Raw genomic sequence first — 22053 nt, 5'->3', positions numbered from 1 at the left:
GCAACTGTTGCTCAAATTCACTCTCCCTTTCGAATCATCATCTCTGAAGAGCCTGCGAAAATCCCTTCAAACCACCCGAAGTATCCTAACAGCTTTCAAGTCCCTTAAAGGAGGGTCCTTAACATTTCCCCTTACCCCCTGCCTGGGTTCAAACTTCAACTCCCAGCGTTCGCCCAAGTCCCTCCCCTTGCCCTGTCATCTAATGAATATGCAAATACCACATAATTGGCAGCCAATGGCGTGGGTTCTGGTCACATGGTGCCCATGGTAGGTGAGCGGACAGAAGTTGTGTGTCGGTGAACAGAGACAGCTCTCAGTCTGGGGCGAGCGCTTGAGTGAGCGTGGACGGATGCTTGGGCAGTAGTCCCTGCGGCGGCGGCGGCGGCAGTAGTGGTGGCAGGGGAGGGGAAGGGGGAGGGCCCCGAGGGCTACACACGCTCACACTTTCAAGTTCCCTTGGAGGGAGAGGAGGTGGGGCTGCAGAAAGAGGAGGCCAGGAGCAGTTCCATCCGTCCCGTCCCGTCTGCCCCTTTTCTTCTTGCGCCCTGCACCTTGGCTCTGCGAGAGTTGAGGGTTCGGGTGGTAGTCCGCGGCAGTGAGGGCAAGAGGGTCAGGAGAGTGGGCAGCGGAGCCAGGGGTGCGGGGGAAGATGCCCATCCTGCTGTTCCTCATAGACACGTCCGCCTCTATGAACCAGCGCACTGACTTGGGCACCTCCTATTTGGACATTGCCAAAGGCGCTGTGGAGTTATTCTTGAAGGTAAAGGGAGGGGAGGGGAGAGCTGGGGAGAACTCCCGAGGGATGGGGGTGGTGGTGGATCTAGGTGCTTCTGTAACGTCCGTATCGCCCCCTCCTCCCTCCTTCCCTTCGCGGCCCCCTCCGTCATCCCTCGTCACGCAGCTGCGCGCCCGGGACCCGGCCAGCCGCGGAGACAGGTACATGCTGGTCACCTACGACGAACCCCCGTACTGCATCAAGGTAAAGGGGCCCGCGAGGGCGTGGGCGGGCGGGAAGTGGGAGCCAGGCGCCCGCGGCTGCCGCCCCTGCCCCCGCCCGAGGCGGTGCTGCGGTGCCCGGCGGGGCGCGCGGGCCGGGCGGGGGCGCGCGGAGGGCTTGGCGGAGCGGCGGCGGCGCCCGCGGCCGGGGCCGGGGGACGCGGGAGGGGCGGCCGCGGGGCAAACGGCTGGGTGGGGGGGTGGGGGGGCCGCCGAGCCGGTGGCGGCGCCGACCGCAGCGGCCTCGGAACATGGCGGACATTTTGCTTTTGTATGAGCCAGAGAGGGAGACTGAGGGCGCTGCTGAGATGGAAGGGAGGGAGGGGAGGGAGGGGAGGGAGGGGAGGGGAAGGAGGGCCCGAGACCCGGAGGGAGGCCGCGGGGTGGGCCCGCCCCCTCGGGGTGCACCGGGCGCGGCGGCGGCGGCGGCGGCGGCGGCGGCCGAGAGGCCGGGCGGGCCGAGCGACTCCGCCCAGAGGTGCTGCCGGCCCGGCGCGCGGGCTCCCCGGGCGCCGGCTCCTCCTCCGGCCCTGCCTCCCCCCACTCCCCGCGCCTCCCGCTCTTCCTCCCGCTGCCCTCCCCTTCCTGCTGAGAGCGTGGCAGAGCCAGCCGCCGGCCCTCGGAGAGGAGACGGAGCCCGTGCACGACCGTGGTCTCTACCCCACCCCTCCCGATGGCAGATCTGCCCGCGGAGCGAGCCTCCCCAGCCTCAGACCCGGAGAAACTTCTCATTTCTCCCCCCGGGATCGGTCCGCTCCAGCCCGCTCGCGGGCACCTCCGCTGTTAGTGTTTCATTGCCGACTCCGGCGAAGCCGCGGCGGGCTGGGGCGGGGACGTGCTGATTGGAACTCACACGGGGCCCGAGCTTTTTAGGGACCTGGCCTACCTATTTACATCCTAAATTAGGTTGCTGTTAGCCACGTAGGGATTTGTCCCGGGAGAAGAAAGGAAGGGGGAGGACTCGACTGCGCGCGGCTGCAGTAGCCAAATTCGATGATTTGATCCACGGCACTCTGACCTACAGGCGAAAAGGAGGGAGGATTTAACCTCCGTGGGGGTAGTTAATTTATGTTCCGAATGGTGAGGAGATAAAGAACTTCCTTGCCTGCAGTGGCCCGATAAAGTAGAACGCAGACTATCAAATCAACCTGCATGAGAGTCCTGCTTGCATGTTGAAATTTCAGAAATGTATTATTACCATAATCCTTGACGTCTTTTGCTAGACGCCTTCTTTTTCTCAGAATCATCTTAATAGTGCTGGGGAGCAGCAGTCTGGATGTGTTGTAATCCGTTTTCAGGCGAGGGAGGTGTTTAAAAGAATGGAACCTACCAAAACCGAATGGTTGGCCAGAGAGAGTGTGCCTTCAGAAATAAAACCAAAGGGAGGCTTTAATCTTGTAACTCGGAGCTTGGGTTAGCAGTTCGATTGGTGGGTTCCGCTCCAAACTGTTCTGGATTGGAGGTTTTGTTTTTAGTTTTCGATTTATCTATATTAAAAACTGCAGCGAGTAGACAGCTTTCAAAATGCCATAAGCTTTTAAAAAATGTCAGTTTCCCAAAAGGGTGTGACCATTTTTTTTTTTCCACATAGAAAAGCAGATGTTTGTACATCCTAAGTCTGAAAGCCTACACCCTTTGAGTACTAATGCAGATAAGAACCCACCATCTGTAGTGTGGCCATTGGAAATTCTCCTTAATTTGAAGTAGTAAAAAGGATAAGCCACAAAGCAGTGTGGCTTTTTTTTTTTTTCTTGAAAGGATAACTTATTTAACATTTTTGATATAGAAACATTTCATGGCAATATTTACAGAATCTTTGGAAAGGAAAAAGAAAGTCTCCCCCCCTCCCCCTTAACAACCATCATGCATCTTAACCACGTATACATATTACTTTGTGTTCTTGCTTTCCCCACCTATTTTGTCCCATGAATTATTCCGGGTTGCCACATAGTCTTCATACTTAAAATTTTTAGTGGCTGCGTAACTTATCCATGGTATTTTGGAGGCTCCAGATAGTTCTGGGAACAGAGGGGAAAAGTTGGATCTTGTTTTTAGTGGAAACTTCATCTGTTAGCTCATTTTATCCTGCCATGTTATAGATCACATTTTTTCCCCTTAAGGAAAAAAAAAAAAAAGCGTCCTTCCAAGTTGAATTTGATCCTTGTTTTCTGCCGTAGGTCAGGTATGGGAAGGCACTTTGGGTAATGCTTTTAATTACCGATCATTAGTTGCCTTCTTATTTAGGCTTGATGCTTTTCCAAGGTTCGCTCAGGGTTTTCATTTTCATCTCACAAGATAACTCCATGTGCTAGAAGATGGCTCATGGTTAATGATCTTAATGATGTTTCTGTCATGTTGCTGTGTGTACCTGAATCACTAATGATACGCATCTTTGGTAGCATTTTCTTTTTCTGAGTCTCCTCAGCCACTCCCTCCTTGCCTTACCCCCAACCCTCCCCTCAGCATGTGGTAACTATTTGTTCTTTGGCTTTTAGGATCTAGGCATTTGGGAAGGCCTGACATTTTAGAACATCTGGTGAATTTTTCTTAAAATTTAGTTGAGTCTTTCATTAGCTGATAGCTGGGAGCCAGAAAGGTCTGTTTTCCGTCACATGGATTATCAAAAAGGTCTTTCTTTGATTGTCAGCGGGCATCTTAGTTCCTACTTGAAACTTCACGCTTTGTTAAGAGCCTGGGTCCCTTCAGCCAAGTGATGTTATATATAGGGCTTATTGGTAGCTTATTTTCTGCAGAATACTGTGTACTGTTATTTCTCAGTTGCTCTACAGTTGGAGGGCCATTGTTTATCTCTTCTCAAAATAACTGCTTATTTCTCAGGTCTTGGTTATATACAGCTCCGAACACTGCAGAGAGAATTTTTTTTTTTCTACTAGAAGATTCAGTTCTGTTTGTGGTGTAACAGGCAGGAGTTGTGCATTTGGTTGGGAGGTTTTTTTCTAATAGGCGTGGAACTATTCCCAGTGTATCCACTTACAGGCTCTGACAATAAATCTTGTGAAAAGTTACAGTGACTGGAATTCTTCTCTAATGTATACTGTTGGAGTACATGAATATAGTGTTTCACCTAGGACTTAGTAACTTCTTACTGCATATCCCCTAGGAATGGCTATGTGCTCTTTTAAAATTAGTCATACCTGTTACTTGCAGTCGGCTTGGCAGGGATGGAATGAGGTTTGATTTGGGGACCGTATGAAAAGCATATGGAATGCAAGCATTTTGTGCGACATCTGTTTCACGCATTGCTTTGTAGACAGGTTTGATACACAGTGTCGCAAGTGTTAACACTACTTTTATAAAATACAGCTTTAGTGTACACAGCTGGGATGAAACCCTGTTTAATATTTTATTTTATTATTTTTTAAAGATTTTATTTACTTATTTATTTATTAGAGAGAGAAATAGCATGAAAGGGGAGAGGGTCAGAGGGAGAAGCAGACTCCCCGCTGAGTGTGGAGCCCGATGCGGGACTCGATCCCAGGACTCCAGGATCATGACCTGAGCCGAAGGCAGACGCTTAACGACTGAGCCACCCAGGCGCCCCCTGTTTAATATTTTAAATTTCTAGTGTAACCATATAAGACTAATACGGGGTTTTTTTTAAAAAGTGGGGCTTGTTTTGCATACTGGTTCTTAATAGTTTGGCTGAGGTTCTGCTGTCTTGTATGTTTTGTTTTGCTATGAATCATAATTTCCTTTTATTCAGTGAATAGCTGAGGTAAGCTTGTCGCTGCTACTAGTTCTGAGCAAGCTGAAGGCTCCGAGAAGAAAGTTAGCCATGAGACTGGGGGATATAATAAATATTCAACATAGTTTGATGTTTGAAGCTACTTTCTTAAAATGATTTCTTTTTTATTGAAGGAAATGCTTTTTTAACATAAAACTGAGTCACTTTTCTAAAAATAGCTGAAACACATTTATAAATAGTGGGCAGAAGTTGTTTTTTTTTTTTTTATAAATAGGAAGAGATGTTTCAAAGAAATATCCTAAGTCTGTAATTTGAAAACACAGAGCACTTGAAAAAGTGAAATTTTCCCTTGAGTGTTGCTTTTTCACATCCTGTAGCTAGTTTTGTTCACTGGTATCTGCATGCCCGAGTCAACATGTGTCCGCAAAGGCAGCAGTTTGGCTTACAGATTTAGGAAGTAAACTTAATGCTCTTTAAATGATCTGTGTTCCAAACATGTATTGGTATTTTAACTAAGGTATCACTTTTTCCTATGCCCCGGAGTATAGGTGATGGGCCTTATTTGGACAAAAGAGTGACTTAGAGGGGAGCCTTTCACTGTGGCTGGAAGCTAAGGAAGTGCTTTTGGGTGAACTGGTAGCAACAGGGCCTGTGAGAGCACCCTGAGACAAGAAGGTGCACTCGAATCTCAAAATGCCACAAAGGGGGTGCATTGACTTCTATGATGAACTGTGTCTCCCCTGACCTTGCTTCCTTTTCAGCTTTCATTGGCCATTCGGAAGAATGCGATGATAGGCATTTTGAAATAAGAAAAGGGGAGAGGAACCATTCACACAATGAAAAGGCAACCTACTGAATGGGGAGAAAATACTTGCAAATCATGTATCCGGATAAGGCATTAATGTCCAACATCTATAAAGAACTCATCCAACTCAATAGCAAAAAACCAATCATCTGACTTAAAAATGGGCAGAGGAGGGGCACCTGGGTGGCTCAGTTGGTTAAGCGTCTGCTTTTGGCTCAGGCCATGATCCCAGGGTCCCACATTGGGCTCCTCGCTCAGCGGTGGCCTGCTTCTCCCTCTCCCTCTGCCACTCCCCCTGCTTGTGCTCTCTTGCACTCTCTGTCAAATTAATAAATAAAATCCCTAAAAAATGGGGATCTGAATTGACATTTCTTCAAAGAAGACGTCCAGATGGCCAACAGGTACATGAAAAGATGCTCAACATCCTTCAGCATCAGGGAAATGCATATCAAAATGCATATCAAAACCACAATGAGGTATCACCTCACATGTGTTAATTAATGACTATTATCAAAAAGACAAGAGATAACAAGTGTTGGCGGGATGTGGAGAAGAGGGAAACTTGTGTGCTGTGAGTGGGAATGCAAACTGGTACAGCCACTCTGGAAAACAGTATGGAGGTTCCTCAAAGAATTAAAAATAGAAATACCCTCCGACCCACTTCTGGGTATTTATCTGAAGATAATAAAAACAATCACTCAAAAGACACCTGCACCCTCCAGCCCCCTAGGTTTATTGCAGTATTATTTACAATAGCTAAGTATGGAAGGAACATAAGTTTCCATCGATGGATGAATGGATAGATAGTGATACATATATTATTCAGCCACACAAAAGAAGGAAATCTTGCCATTTGCAAAACATGGATTATGCTCAGTGAAATAAGTCAGGCAGAGAAAGACAAGTACCATGTGATCTCATTTATGTGCGGAAGCCAAAACAAAAACAAAACCCAAGGAAACAGATCAGTAGTTGTCAGAGGCAGGAGTTGGGAGGTGGGCAAAATGGGTGAAGGGGTCAAAAGTTACAGACTTCCAGTTATAAAATAAATAAGTCATGGGGATGTAATGTATGGCATGGTGATTATAGTTAATAATAGTGTATTGCATATTTGAAAGTTGCTAAGAGAGTAAATCTTAAAAGTTCTTATCATAAGAAAAAAAGAAAATAATTTTGTAACTGTGTATGGTGATGGGTGTTAACCAGACTTATTGTGGTGATCATTTTGTAGTATATACAAATACGAAATCAACATGTTGTATTCCTGAAACTAATATAACGATATATCAGTTATACATACATAGGTACGAAGTAAATGCTTACAGACTTTTGTCCAACCTATGAATTAAATATAGTTTACTGGAAAGAATTTTCTTTTCTTTTTTAAAAGATTTAATAAATTTATTTATTTGAGAGAGAGAGTATGCGAGCACATGCTGGGGTGGGAGGGCAGAGGGAGAAGCAGACTCCCCACTGAGCAGGGAGCCCTATAGGGGCTTAATCCCAGGACCCTGAGATCATGACCTGAGCTGAAGGCTGACGCTTAACCGACTTGAGCCACCCAGGCGCCCCTGGAAAGAATTTTCTGAGTGAGGTACTCTGAGTGGTAACACTTTTCCTTTATACAAGGAATTAGAACTTTAGTGAAAGCTTATCCAGAAAACCCTTCATCGCTCAAGTATATGCCACTCTATCTGTACTTTTGTTGGTGGTTTTGTTTTGCAGTGAACAAAATTCCAAAATTCCATTTTTAAAAAAAAAGCAAGCAAAGTTTTCGGTAGAAGATTCGGCACGAACTGGCGGATGATGGGGGAGTGCTGACAGAATTGCGGAGGCCAGTCTGTTCCTATCCCAAACCTCTCCTCTGTCCATTCGTTGTCGCTCAGCTGGTCTCCCTACTTCCGCTCTTGCTCCCCACTGATACCTCCCCCTCCTTGCCACTAAATTGGTCATCCTCAAAATAAAACAAAGTAAAATAAAGTCATCCCCCTACTAAAAGATTTTACTTCAGTGGCTCCCCCAGTACATTTCGGAGTAGAATCCAGGCTCCTCCAAGGGCTCCGTGATCTAGTTTACCTTCCCAGCTGTGCCTTCTCTTGGACCTTAGGCTCCAGCCACAGTGAGAAAGTAGGCTGTCTTCCCCAGACTCACTATGCCTCTTGTTGATCCCTCTGCCTGGGACACACTTGGCCTGACATTCTATATGTCTTCAGTCCATATTCTCCAAAGTCATCCTGCCCCTCTGCTCCACCTCTACTCCAAAGGGCATAACAACTCCCACTGTGATCCTGCAACACTGTCTGGACCTCAACTCCAGCAGTCAGCACGTCATACGGTGATTCTCAGTGCTCACGTGAGCTTTTTAAGGCCCCATATTTGAACTTCTCTCTACTTGTGCCCCGGGCACCTCAGGGAGTGCCTGGATTTTAGCAGGTACTCAATGAATGGGGGAAAAAGATCTCAAGCAGTATGAAATGTGACGGCTACCCAGTCCTGCTCCGGTTTCTGCTACTCTTCCTTCAGAGGGTGATCGCTATTAACGGATTGACATGTTTAATGTTGATGACAGCTAGCGTTTTCGCTTAGGTTCAGGTTTATAATTTGGGAGAATTGTGTCTTTGACAAGACCAATGTATGTGCATCCCCTTTCTTTTGTTGGTTGAAGTATAACTTATCTACTGAGATTCATCCATCTTAACGACCTGACTCCGTTTTACAAACCTTTCTACGTTCGTGTAACCACCGCCCCAGGGCCAGCTACAGAACATTTCTGTCACCGCAGAAAATGCTTCTCGCTTCTTCCTGCAATCCCTTCCTCCCCTGCAGGTAACTGTTGGTCTGGCTTTTATCACCACGGTGGTGATAGGATCAAAATGGTGTTTACAGAAGAGAAATCTGACAGTGGATCACCACCACAACCGTCTAGGGCCCTACGATCTAGGCCTGAAAGACCTGGCCCAAGGGGAGACCAGAAGGGTAAAAGTCATGGTCCTAGTCATCAAGGGTCATGAGAATGGTCCTTGGAAAAAAGGTGACTGGAGAATGTGGCTGAAGGTATGGGTTGTGCCAAGAGCAGTGGACCCTTAACCAACAGATTGGAGGTGAGGGAATGGGGTGGGCAAGATACAAACAGAATTCAGGTTCTCCAGTCAGGACTGTAACTAGCTGTGACTGGATCACAAAAGGGCTTTGAAACCTCCAAGCCAGAGTGTGTACATTTTTCCGGGGATGAAGAGCTAGGAGACGGAGTTGAAGAGAAATGGGGCTAGACTTGTCTGTGCGCTTGTTCGGTGATTATTCCCACTAGTGGAGAATGAGGTGGGCTGGGGAGAGGGACAAAGGAAAGGTGGGAGGGGACCCAGAAGATGTGGTTGAAATTGCCTAGTTTTGCATTAGTGCTGACCACCTGAGAGCTCTTGGCCTTGAGGCTGGGCTTGGGGTGGGAGGGATGGCAGAAAGGCAGGGCACATGGGAGGAAAGGGCAACTCCTGTCCTCCGCAGGTTGCTTGTGCTTCAGGAAGATAATTAGAACTGCTTCTGAGACAGGGCTCTCAGTTTCACAGAGCGGTCAAACATGGCGTCCAGTTCCCTTTTGCCAAGAGCATAAATGAGAGATCCAGGCGGTCCCTTTGTGTGTGTATTGGGAGGTGGGAACACACTATCTCCTGGATACAATGTTCTAAATGGTGATTAGGTTCCCAGACCTTCCTCCCCAGGAAAGCCTTTTTAACCCTTAATGTCGCTTAGCCCAGAACTATTGTGTTTGTCATTGTTTCTATGGGGAAATGGATTTGGGTTTCCAGGGTGATTTGTTTAAAACACATCCTTCCCCTCTTCCTCACAACTCCTGGTGACTAGTGAGTGGTCCCAGGGAGGGGTAGGGACACTCTAAGGGCTCCAGTAAGGAGGGTGAAGGGCTGAGGTGGCAGTGAGGGTAGGCATAGCTCTTCAAATACACCATTCATGTTTTATTTTTTAAAATCTTTTTAATTCATTTATTATACACACACACACACACATATATGTATTTTAGAGAGGGAGAAAGAGAGAGGGAGGGGAGGAACAGAGGGAGAGGGAGAGAGAGAATCTTAAGCAGTCTTCATGCCCAGCAGGGGCTCGATCTCATGACCCTGAGATCCTGATCTGAGCCCAAATCGAGAGTTGTACGCTTAACCGACTGAGCCACCCAGGCGCCCCTCCATTCATGTTTTAGATCGGCCATATTTACACCATTCAGTACAGCACCTACTGGGCACATTTGGTGATCAAGCGCTTGAAAGGCGGCTAGTCTGAATCAAGATGTGCTGTAGGTGTAAATTAAACACTTGATTTTGAAGACTCAGTACAAAAATATATAAAGTATCTCAACAATTTTTGGGTTGATTACAAGTTTAAGCAATCATACTCTTCGTATATTGGGTTAAGTAAAATATACTATCACTTTCACCTATTTCTATTTTTTAAAATGTGGCTACTTAAAAATATAAAATGACATATGTGGCTTGCACTATATTTCTGTTAGACAGCAGTGTTAATTTATATTCTTTCTTAAGATATTTATGACGTTCATGTCCTAGAAACTATTTGCTAAGGAGGCTCTTTTCCCTTGAAGTTCTGTTTAAAATTAACAGCATAATGGACTCATTTGTGCATGAAAGGTTATCATACAGTTCAGAGTTGATGGGTTGATAACCCTCGGCCCTGGGGCAAAATATGAAAGCATCCCATTCTTGTTCGAATTGAAAGCCAGTTGGGTCGCTTAGACTTTTGGATGCAGTTGGTGATCCAACTGGTTGGGTTAGAAGTGTTTTCCTAGGCTAAGTACAATAGAATATATGTGTGAACTCCTAATGTAACTCCAGGAATGCAGAATTCTGTTTGTAATATGTGCTCGCCAGTGGCCCTAAGTGTTGCATGCTTTTAGTGTTATTAGAAATATGGGACATAGCCCTGATTCGATTTATAGAGCTTCTTGGCCCAAGAATCCTTAGGAACAGCATTCATCAAGAAAAGTAGGATAAAGGATAAATTCTCTAGCTTGGCATAGTATAAAACCTAAGAAACAAAGGGGGGTTTGTATCCCTGCTCTTATTGAAGGCATTCTCGATGTTTCCTAGCCAGAGTCCTTGTCTTATATCATGGGGTGTCATCAGTAGCATTAAAAGGAGGGGGGGAGGTCCAGGTCCACATGATAGGAGAGCTCCCGTGATTATTCCTCTCTCTAACCTTGGTCCCCCTAATGGGGGTTACAGAAGTGAAGTGACTACGTTATCTTGCTGCTACTGTAATGATTCCCACTTAAGGAAGAAATAGCAATGTTCAATCCTGAGTCTGGACGAAAGTGCAGATGTACTGCTGAAGGGCACGTATTTTATAGACGTAGTTTTGGGACCTCCTAAAACCCACTGTGTTGTCATCGAAAGTGTTATCTGGCTTTTACAGATATGATTGGCCTTATAACTACTTTCTTATAATTGTGAACAATAATACAGTGGCTTTCTAATAATAGCAGCTGACATTTATTGAGTAATGCCTATGTACAGGGCAATTTGCCAGTGAATATAAAGCACTTATTTCATTTATCTTCCCGACCAGGCTAACTCAGAGAAACCGGGGCCCAGAGGTTACTTATAACACAGCCGAATAGTAACCCGGGTCTGTCTCTACTCCAGAGCCTTCGCTAAATGAGCCACTTCACTTTTCCTATCAGTCATGGGAGAGCATTCCTTTTAATAACTTCTCACTGGTATTTTCCCATTCTGATACGCGTCCTGGAGCCATGTTTTTTAGACAGAATTATCATGCTCTTATTTATAGTTGTTCTTGATATAGCAGTGCTTGGTATTAGAGCAAAGCACTCAGTGAATGAAAGTTATGACTGCCAGGGTTACTAGTTTTATTTTATTTTTTTTTCTGACTATTTCTAGGTGAATATCACGGTGCATTCGTTTGTGAAATGGTTTGGCGTTTGATGTCCCCTGGTTCTGCCCCTACCAGGATGGCGTGTGGAGGTGGTAGAGATTGAGATAGTAGAGATTGAGATAGTAGAGATTGAGATAGTAGCTGTATGTTGGGGGTGGAGCTTGAGGGCCGGTCCTCCGGTCCTGGTCCTCCGGGGCTGAGTCCGCCCTATAGGAAGAGTGGGAGGCTTGAAAAAGCAACAGGGCAGTCTCTGCCTAGCTAGTGGCTTCCAGAATCTGATCTGCCACTTTCACTTTATGAATCTCCTGATACATGTTTTTCTCCTAAGGAAAAGAAAGATGTTCAAGATACACCACAGTAACCATTTCGTTTCTTCTAATCCATAACCTGTGGGGAGGCAGAGTGGTTTTGTAAAAGGCTGGAAGGTGCCAGAAGCACCTTTGCAGTGTTTTATGCATTGGCCTGTGCCTTAGCTAATGCTACCTTCTTGATTCCCTCCACATCACCCAGCCTCCCCAGGCCTCTGACCCATGCCATAACCAGGTCACTTGTATTTCTTCCTGCTTAGTTAGGTTGGGAGAGGTGGACATATGTGGCTTGCACTATATTTCTGTTAGACAGCAGTGTTAATTTATATTCTTTCTTAAGATATTCCTTCTCTGAATGGAGATGCACCCCCCCGCCCCTGCCGCCCCCAGCCACTGGGGTCTTAACCGGAGAAAAGGCGTATGAAGACTTTCATGCTGATGTGCCTGATGTCGGGAGGAAAAGTGGAGTGCCATTTCTTTTCTTTTTTTTTTTTTTTAAGATTTTATTTATTTATTTGAGAGAGAGAATGAGAGAGACAGAGAGCATGAGAGGGGGGAGGGTCAGAGGGAGAAACAGACTCCCTGCTGAGCAGGGAGCCCGATGCGGGACTCGATCCTGGGACTCCAGGATCATGACCTGAGCCGAAGGCAGTCGCTTAACCAGCTGAGCCACCCAAGCGCCTTGGAGTGCCATTTCTTAAACCATGTTTGCCTGATTATACTCGTCATTAATGGCATTTGCTCTCTCATTATCTGTATCCTGACCTGTAGGTTGAACAGTTCAGTAAACTTAGTACCAAGAGCCAGACTCTGGACTTGAATGCTAATGAACAAAAGACCAAAAGCATTTGTGTTTGTGCAAGTAAGGAACAGTACTAGTGAGAAAAGTAAATATGATTTCTCAAGGTCTTAGGATTCACTATATAGCTGCTTGGGCCAATTTACTCATGTTTATTCTCTTTGCTCTTGACTACGTTTGGAACTGTTAATACTCCTTCCTTCCAGAAACTGACTGCCTCCTCTATCTTCTTTCCCTGTCTTCCAAATCCACTCTCTTGGTCAATGTATCTGACCTCATTCATGGTTTCTAATATTTCTTCCACACGGATGCCTCTCCATCTTCAGCTTCTTACCTAGCTGACTACAGGACATCTCCACTTGGCTGTCTCTCCTGCCCTTAGCTCATGGTAGGCACATCAGGAAGACCCTGTGGCCCTGAACCTATCCCTTCTTCCATATTCCCCAGCTTTTAGTCACCCAGGGTTGAAAGCCAGGCATTATTCAGCTTTGACCCTGTCCTTCCATTTCTTCTAAGACCTGTCCATCATCCCTTTGAAATATCTCTTACATATGTTCCTTCAACTCAATTTCCGGCTGCCATCACTTGAGGCCGGGTCCTGACCTTTTGAGCTTTGACCACTATAACAGCCTTCGACTTGGTCTCCCCAGTGCCTCCCAAATTCCTACGCTTCCCACACTGACCGCTAACTTTCTAAAAAAGCTGGTTTCATCATATTCACTTCCTTCCCCCGCCCAGGCCTTCAAAGATTCCCCGGGGCCTATGGGTGCCATCCTGGGCCCTCTGGGATCTGCTCCATGCGTGTGTATAAAACGTATTCCCCATCATTTCCCCACAGGAGCCCCGCGCTTCAGCCAGACCTGTCTCTTCCACCCCCTGAGTTGGGTCTCCCCATTCCTAATGCCAGCCCTTAGAGCATCAGTTAACCAAAGGAAGGGGAGATGCAGAGCCCAGATAGCTGGAGGCTGGTGGGGGGGAGGAGAGAAAGTGAACTGGCAGCATTCCAATAAGGGTGTGACTTGAGGGGGAGGATGTGACAGAAGGTGCTTTATTATAATGATGAGAAGTTGCAAAAGGAAGAGGGAGGAGGGTGGAATATGACCTTTGGAGGTTGCTTAGCCTGAACTAGACCAAGATGTGATTTAAATCGGCCTGCAGTTGCCTGAAGGCACGGCTGTGTCCTCAGGAGCCCCGTTTCTCTTTGCATTTGTCTGTGCCCAAGGGAGCCTGCGTAACTAGACAGGAGACAACAGGATTCTGGGGGAGACTATCTAGGCTTTAATACAGCCACGGCATTGGAAAGTGGGCGTCCCTCCTGGTGTATTTCTTGTAGGAGAAAGCTGAAGATGGGCAGGTCAAAGCTCTCTCCATTTTTCTTAAAAGCTCACACGTCTGTGTCGACACGGTGATCTCCACCTCATAGTGACGCTTCTGAGCTGTGTGTTAGAAGTCTGGTTAAGTCTAGGTCCTTTGACAAAAATCAGTTTCTAGAAAGTGGTCACGGTACATCCTGCCTAGTAGGTCACCCCACCTACTGTCATGTACCTGTGGCGAGGGGTGTCACTTTAGCACGTAGCCACAGTCTGCCGCTGATTAGATAGATACATGACCCTGGGCAAGTCACTTTCCTTTTATAGGGTCGATTTTCTTATCTGTAAAATGAAGGGGTTAGACTAGATTGTTTCCACTGTTCTTTCCGGAAAAAGTATGGGACAGACCGTATAACTGAAAGGCACGCAGGGGAATAATTGAGGCATGGAATTCAAAATTGCCTTAAATTTTAGAAAAATGGGGGCGCCTGGGTGGCTCAGTCGGTTAAGTGTCTGCCTTCGGCTCAGGTCATGATCCTGGGGTCCTGGGATTGAGCCCCACATCAGGCTCCCTGCTCAGCGGGAAGCCTGCTTCTCCCTCTCCCTCTCCCCCTGCTTGTGTTCCCTCTCTCGCTGTGTCTCTCTCTGTCAAATAAATAAAATCTTAAAAAAAAATCTATTAAAAAAAAAGTCTAGGGGGGCCTGGGTGACTCTTGGTTTTGGCTCAGGTTGTGATCTCAAAGTCCAGGCTCTGTGCTCAGCAGGGAGTCTGCTTCTCCCTCTCCCTCTGCTCCCCCCGCGCCCCCCCTCCCCGTTCATGCGTTGTCTCTCTCTCTCAAATAAATAAATAAACAAATAATCTTTTAAAAAATTAGTCTGGAGGAAAGAGATGCTATTTAATCTTTGGAAAGTCATGAGCGGCCATTCTACGGTCTCCTCTGTTCAAGTCTTTCTGCAGTGTTTCGGTGGCTTAGTCTCACTTCTGTCCTTGTGTTTTTCCAAGGCCACCTTTGTTAATTTTTATTTTGTGTATGTGTTCATAAAAATGTCTCCTATCAGAACCCAAAGTCTCAACAGTTGAACACGTGATCTGCACAGTGGCTTTTTTTTTTTCTGATAATAGGTCAATAGCTACAGTTGAAATGGTCTGAGAGTGAGAGAGGTTGCATTTAACACTATATCTGATGGAGTTTGGCAAATTCTTTGCTACTCTTAAGTATTTTTCCTTTAGTAACAGTACAACTGATTCTCAGAGAAAAGTTTCCGAAGTTCGGTTTCTATGTGTTAGCATCCTCTGGTGAAGATCAAATTTCTTTTGATCTTACCATGCTTTCAAGTGAGAGGTGTGCTACTTCATAATTTCATCCCGATTCTCTGGGGTAAGAATTGAAAACTCATAAATGCATTTTGCAGAATTTTATTTATTTTATTTTATTTTTTTAAAGATTTTATTTATTTGACAGAGAGAGACACAGCGAAGGAGGGAACACAAGCAGAGGGAGTGGGAGAGGGAGAAGCAGGCCTCTCGCCGAACAGGAGTCCAACGTGGGGCTCAATCCCAGAACCCCGGGATCATGACCTGAGCCGAAGGCAGACGCTTAACGACTGAGCCACCCAGGCGCCCCCATTTTGCAGATATTTTAGACTAATCTTTAGGATAACAATCCTATCCACTAAAAAATCCTATCCACTAAAAAAAAAAATCCTAAAATCCTACCCACTAAAAAACAAAACAAAACAAAACAAAAAAACCTCATACTAGGTATTCTAAAGAGACCGGTGACACAAAATCGTGAATTTTGTGTCAGTAGAATCAAACTGAATCATTTCTTTCCCCCGTTTACTCAAAAAATAAGTGCTCATGGTGGCACCTGGGTGGCTCAGTGGGTTAAATGTCTGACTTTGGCTCAGGTCATGATCTCGGGGTCCTGGGATCAAGCCCCACGTTGGGCTCTGTGCTCAGTGGGGAGTCTGCTTGAGGATTCTCTCTCTCCCTCTCCCTCTGCCCCTCCCCCTGCTCGAGCTCTCTCTCTCTCAAAGAAATACATAAAATCTTTTTTAAAAAATAGACACTCAGGAGGGCCTTTAGCCATCTGCTGGAAAAACAGTCTTGCAGGCTGCACACTGTCAGATACATTTTTACTAGTTCTTAAGAAATTGTAACTTTTTTACCAAGTAGAGGACTCAAGTAAGCCAGAATTCTTGTGTGTGGTCTTGACTGGTAGTATTTCCTGAAGCACGTGGGTGGAAATTAATTGGTGGACTGAAACACAGAATGGTAGCATTCAGAGTTCTCAGGGAGAGAACCGATTTAATCAAATAAATGCACTTCGAGCATTTTAGCAAGTTCAGGACACTAAGTGCCCCTGGGGAAGTGACTTTGACAACAAGGAATCCAAGATAACCGGATATTCTTAAAACCAGTAATTTTATAAGAAAAAGCTGTATTAGTAACACAGAATGATAGACCACCTCTTTTGAACCTAAAAGTGTATCAGTACCTCGAGTCCCCCAAAAGTGAAATCAGTCCAAATCGCTAGAGTTTTGAGGGGGAAAAAAATGTCAGGGTCAGAAAATAGAATACCAGAAGAGAGTTTTAAAGGAGATACAAGAGGCAAGACAGTTCCATTCTTTTAATGATATGTCTTCCTAATGTGTAGTTCACCATTTTAACAAGCTCCTTTCTAAGTGTGCGGCCTGTAAATACAATTTCAAAAGTTTGAATGTTTTAAGGTGATTCAGCTATCACAGTGGTCTGTTTACGTAGGAGGGCAAGAAAACCTTGTCTTATATCTCTCAGAATTAGAGTCTGTTTTTGTTGTGAGAAGAAAACTCCAGAAGTTTTACAGTTTTAATTCGCACAGATATTCCATATAAGGCTAAGGGCAAAGACCAAGGGAAAAGTCATCCGTCTCCTCAGGAGACAGAGTTGATTGGAAAAGCAGGGCTTCCTACTCTTCACGTCATTCTGTCTCGCTGGTCAGTTTACCAACGCAAGGACGGTACGCGGTGACAAAGTTGATAGAACGTCAGATGGGAGAAGAAAGTAAGTTGCTCGAAAAATGCGATGGAAATTGATTTAGTCCGATCGTCCGAGTTGCTGCAGAACCAGTTTGTCCCCAGCTTGTGGAGAGCAGATGGAAAAAAAAGGAAAATAGTTTATCTTTCAACAGGAGAAATGGTGGCCCTGCTAAATTTAAACTCCTTGGCTTTAACTTGCGACATCTGGGAAAATAGTCAAATCCGTTAATCATCTGGTTTGTAACCACCTCGAAGAAGAGCCCGCGGTCCAGGATAGCCCTCTATCTGGGATTATGAAGGGCAAATATTACCAGGCTGATTTCATTTCCTTTAATAAAAGATTTAAAAAAAAAAAAAAAAGAAAGTCTTGTCAAGGAGAAGGAAGCAGTGTGTGTTGTCTCTCCCTGAATCCCAGGGAGGCCTTTTTATTCATCACGAAGGGCTTACTAACGAGCTCTGAAGACTTGGGCTGAGCGGAACTATTATTTTTCAGGGGAGTGTCCAGATAGGCTTGTGACAAGCTCTATTTTTGCTCTTTGAGAAGATTCTCTGCGATTCCCTTTCAGTAGCTATCACCCTAGAGAACTGGAATTATTCATTTATTTCTTGATTTATAAGTATTCCATTTACATAGTTTTTAAGGGGGCACTTCTCTTGTGGAAGGTGAGCTGTAGCTGCCCTAAGTCTGTTTTTCGGTTACGTTAGAGGGGGAGATTCACAGCCTGTTCATTAAGTTTGCACGTGAGACTAAGCCTAACAAGGTCATTTATATTTTGGAAAAGGATTACAAGTGCCCTTTAGAGATGGAGCAGGGCTTTTCCCAAAGGGCTCTAGCGCCACTCCCACATCCCCTTCAAGGACAGTTGATCTGCTTTTATCTCTGTGACTTGTTTACACTTCCTGGCATGATTTCGACGGAGGAAAGGGTTCTCCCATTTTAAAAAAGAAAAATAAATAAAAATCAATGAATCGGAGAAATGGTCTGGCCAAAATGGGATGAAGCTCAGAAAGGAGAAGTGTTAGGATGGTGAGATTTGGGGGGAGCCACTAAATAGCACCCCCTCCTTTCCCTCCTCCATTGAAACCAGTGACGAAATAAGACACAGGAGTCCAAGTAATGGCTGTCTTCCTGACAAAGGCTAGACTGGAGGACACAGCCTAGGTGCGTGTTCCCCAGAAGCTCCCAAATTGTTCACACGTTGCTAGACCTCCCCTATAGAGCCTACCCCTTAAGCAACATATGTCAGAACATACCAGAAAATTAGAAAGAGTTTCAGCAACAGGCCTACAGGGAGCATGCCAGTTTCCTGTTGCCACACCCAGCAGTCAGATAAGAAGATGGAAGTAAGGCCGCAGAGGAGAGTGGAAAGTATTTCTTTTAGGCTTCGCCCTTCCAGGGAAAGGAGTGCAGCTTCTCTCCTTTCCGTGGTGATCCGAGGGGGCACTGACAGACTGAAAGGCCCATACTTTTTCTGTTGGTATTCAAAGACGTGTTCAGTTGACTCTACAAATTTCACCCAGGCCTGAATTAACATGTTTATTAAGATGTGAGGTGTTTTCTTTCTGTAAGTCAGATTTATATAACGGTATGGAATTAGAAGATAGGAAATCTCGAAGGGACCTTAGCGGTGGTTTTTCAGCCTTTTCATTGCTTAGATGAGGCAACAGCCCTAGTAAGGGGTAACCGACTTCCTCTGGACCAGTTGCTTCGCTAGTTAGTTACGGCCAGGATAGACCAGGGTCTTCCAAGTCCTAGGTCACTGCCCTCCACACCCAACTGGTCTGCATTTAGACATCAGGGAAAGTAGGCTTCAGTGAAAAGAGATTTGGAAGTTTCAATAAATGCATGAACTTTTAAGCTACTAAAACAAGGCCTATCTATGAGGTGAATATGTGGAATAGGTAGAAGGTTCTCTAGTACAGTGTTTTAAATTGGCGGGCTCTAAACTTAGGCTACCTGGGTTCAAATCCTGGCTGTGTCATTTACTAGTTGTTCGACCTGGACGAGTTTCTATTTCCATTACTATAAAATGGAAATAAGAGCAGCACCTACTTGATGGGGCGGTGGCGTGCCCGGATGAGGAGGATACTGTGTTTAGTGTAAGTGGGGTCCTGACACGTCGGCCCAGACATGCATTACCTCTCATTATTATTCAGCACCATCATCATCATCGTCACCATCATCATTTGACTTCTGGGAGACTTTTTAAAACTTGACCTGGGAAGACCGTAAACTCTTAATTTAGGATTTCACTCATGCCAGGTTAATCCTTTGTCCCAATCCTCTGTTCCTTCGGTGTCCCGGGCTAGAAGTTTTGTCACCATCTTTTGCTCTGTCTCCTGTAGGCCCATGCATGGTGTGTCTGTCACCAGGTCCTATCTTGTTGGTTTGAAGTGTTGCTCAGTTAACCCCTTCCTCTTCTTTCCCATCCTAATTCGGGCCCTGATTCCCCCAGGCCTGGATTACTAATTCAAGCCTCCTAGTTTCTTTTTCCTGACCACAGCTTCTCCTACTTAAGTCTTACTTCTTCCTGGTTTAGGAAAACAAAAGAGGGATGGTAATACCATGCCTGTTTTATAGGGTTGTCCTACACAAATGTGAAATGGGAAAGTGCTTAGTAAGCTGCAAAGCTCCATAAGAATGTGTGGAACTCATCATCATGAGTCAAGATTTTACAGACATGAGAGTAGGGTACCTTTGGAGTAAGTTGAAAGAAAAGACTGTATTAAGAAGGTAAATGGGCGGGGGGGCGTCTGGCTGGCTCAGTCGGGGGAGCGTGTGACTCTTGATCTCGGGGTTGTGCGTTCGAGCCCGACGTTGGATGTAGAGATGACTTAGGAATAAAATCTTTAAAAAAAAGAAGGTAAATGGGCTGTCCTGAATTCATTTATTAAAAAAAGTCAACTCCGAGCAATGAAGAGTATAATGAGAATGAGAATGAAGAATATAAACATCTACTTTCTGCCACTAGCTCTTTATAATTATCTTTTGGGAAGAAATTTGTCTCATGAATAAGGTGCTCTAAATATTGAGATTAATCCATAGGCTTTTCCCTCCTCAGCATTGTGAGGAATGCATTTAGGGACATTCGGTTTTCTCTTGAAGGAGCTAGACTGCTCCGAAGACATTTATTGCTTTGGGGTCGCACATGTGGCCCCCACACTTTGTAGTACCGAGGTGGGAGTAGCATCCAAATTTCTTGTACTGTTCCACTCACCACAAAGAATTGGAATTGACCTAAAAACAATGCCAGTGATTCAGGTGCAGAAACGATTTGTAAAATGCTTTCAATTCATGGTATAAGGGGAAACTCAAAGGGCAATTATTCTGACAGATTGATTAGTAAGATGATGAACAATCAGGACACATTATTTTAAATATGGATGAGTTACAGGGTGCTTGCTTACGTGGTACTCATGTCTTATCTCAGCCCTTCCCCAAATCAAGTAGTCAGCTAATTTTTCTTTGCTCATGCCCTGAACTACTTTGTGGCTCCCGGGAGTTCAGTGCTCGCTGTAGTGAAGTAACTCCGAAAAAGAAGTCAACTTTATAAAGTGGCTTGTGGGTGAACGACGGGCCATTCTCAGATTTGCCCAGGCCACAAAGCTCAACTTAATGGACGACCTTTCTCCCTCACCCAGCCCTTCTAATTAGCTCCTAAGAACTTCTGACTCCGCCTCTGAAACACTTTGTTCATCGGCAGCCTCCTCTCCCTCCCCGCCGCTGTTGCTCAGGCTTTCATCACTCTTCCCATAAGCTATTGCAACAGTTTCCAAACCAGTTTCCCTGCCTCGAGCTTCAGCCTCCCCACCAGCCCCCAATTTATTCTCCAGCCCCCCAGCGGAACGATCTTGCTAAAATCCAGATCTGATCGTGCCCCTCCCCTAATTAAAAACCTCAAGTCATTCCCAGAGCCAACAGATAAAATCCAAACTACAGAGCACAACGTACAAAGCACCGTACAGTGAGGGCCCCACTTACCGGCCTCGCCTCCCGCCATGTACCCAGAGCAATGATAATCAAATTACTTGCGGTTCCCCACGAAGCCCTAGCCTTCTATGGACGCTCGTTCTCTTTCTTGGCGCGCCCCTCCACTCCCTCCATCAGGGCGGGTTGCCCCATGCTCTTCCGCAGATGCCCCGTGTTCGGTGAGAAGCCCTCCCCGACTTTCTGGCCGCTTGTCCCTTCAGCCTGTAGAACTGCATTTCTCATTCCTCTGTGGCAGGAGTTCCTCGAGGGCTGAGCCCTTTCCATATCCCCGGCGTGTAACGTTCTGCCCAGTGCGGCCAAGTTGGCCCGTGCAAATGTGTTGACTGAAGGAAAGACTTGCTCTGTCCCTGCCAATGGCAGACCTTTCTCTTCGGCCACAAGGAAGAAAGCTTATTTTTGAACTCAGTGTGATTTGTAACCTGCTGATGTTTCTAGGTATTTGGTGAGGACAATTTCCACCACAAGCCTTCCTTTTAAGTAAAGCGGAGTTTGTCTAATCCAGCAAGATTTTCCTGGGGCCACAAGGAATTGTTCTCATGCTCTACTTTGCCGGGGCGCTAGAAGTCATATCCACAGTGTGGCCAAAGGAGCACGTGGAAAGGTTTCACCTTTAGATCCTTCGCTCTATAGGATATGTTAGGAGTCTTTTTATTTTTATTTTAAAGATTTTATTTATTTATTCATAAGAGACAGAGAGAGAGAGGCAGAGGGAGAAGCAGGCTCCCCGCTGAGCAGGGAGCCCGATGCGGGACTCGACCCCAGGACTCTGGGATCATGACCTGAGCCGAAGGCAGACGCTTAACCGACTGAGCCACCCAGGCACCCGTTAGGAGTCTTTTTAAAGGACAACTAAGCACATCTTTAATTTCACAGAATCCCAGACTATTGGACTGGACTGGATCTTAACCAGGTTCTGGACTGTTCAGTGGAAGGGAGCGCCATTCTCACGGATTCCAACGGGAATGACCCCTCCCTCGGGTTGTGTTTTGCGCAGCCTCACGCAGTGTCCCTGCTTGCTTAACCCTCTTCATTTGCAGAGCATACAATTTAGGTCCTCAGAGCCAACAGGTTCGCTCCAGGTCACGCAGACTCTGCCCCCTCCCCCCTCCCCAGTCTGTCTCCCACTCATCCTGACCCAAACTGCTTCTGGAGACTGGGAAACTAGCGAAGATAGTGTTTGCTGTGGTTGCGTGGA

At 45.9% G+C, this 22053-nt stretch overlaps 1 protein-coding gene across 6 annotated transcripts in view; it reads left to right on the top strand.

Moving 5' to 3' along the window:
* Positions 1-279: 279 nt before the first annotated feature.
* The window catches only part of LOC116647131 (integrator complex subunit 6-like), a 53330-nt gene continuing 31556 nt past the window's right edge, over positions 280-22053 (top strand). For 4 of the 6 annotated variants that reach the window (XR_004302284.1, XM_032428261.1, XM_032428260.1 and 1 more), the window contains exons 1-2: positions 393-760; positions 902-979. Coding sequence is in view for 4 of the 6 variants with exons in the window: in XM_032428261.1 (XP_032284152.1) it covers positions 650-760; positions 902-979 (189 nt within the window). In the remaining 2 variants the exon portion in view is untranslated. Of the gene's footprint in view, positions 336-392; positions 761-901; positions 980-22053 lie in introns of those variants that run through there. The other 2 variants (XM_032428259.1, XM_032428263.1) reach the window with 2 other exon arrangements.

The sequence above is a fragment of the Phoca vitulina genome, unplaced genomic scaffold (assembly GCF_004348235.1).
Source record: "Phoca vitulina isolate PV1807 unplaced genomic scaffold, GSC_HSeal_1.0 scaffold39, whole genome shotgun sequence".
Taxonomy (NCBI): Eukaryota; Metazoa; Chordata; class Mammalia; order Carnivora; family Phocidae; genus Phoca; species Phoca vitulina.
Note: the sequence above shows the minus strand (reverse complement) of the source record. Positions and strands in the feature narration are given on the sequence as shown.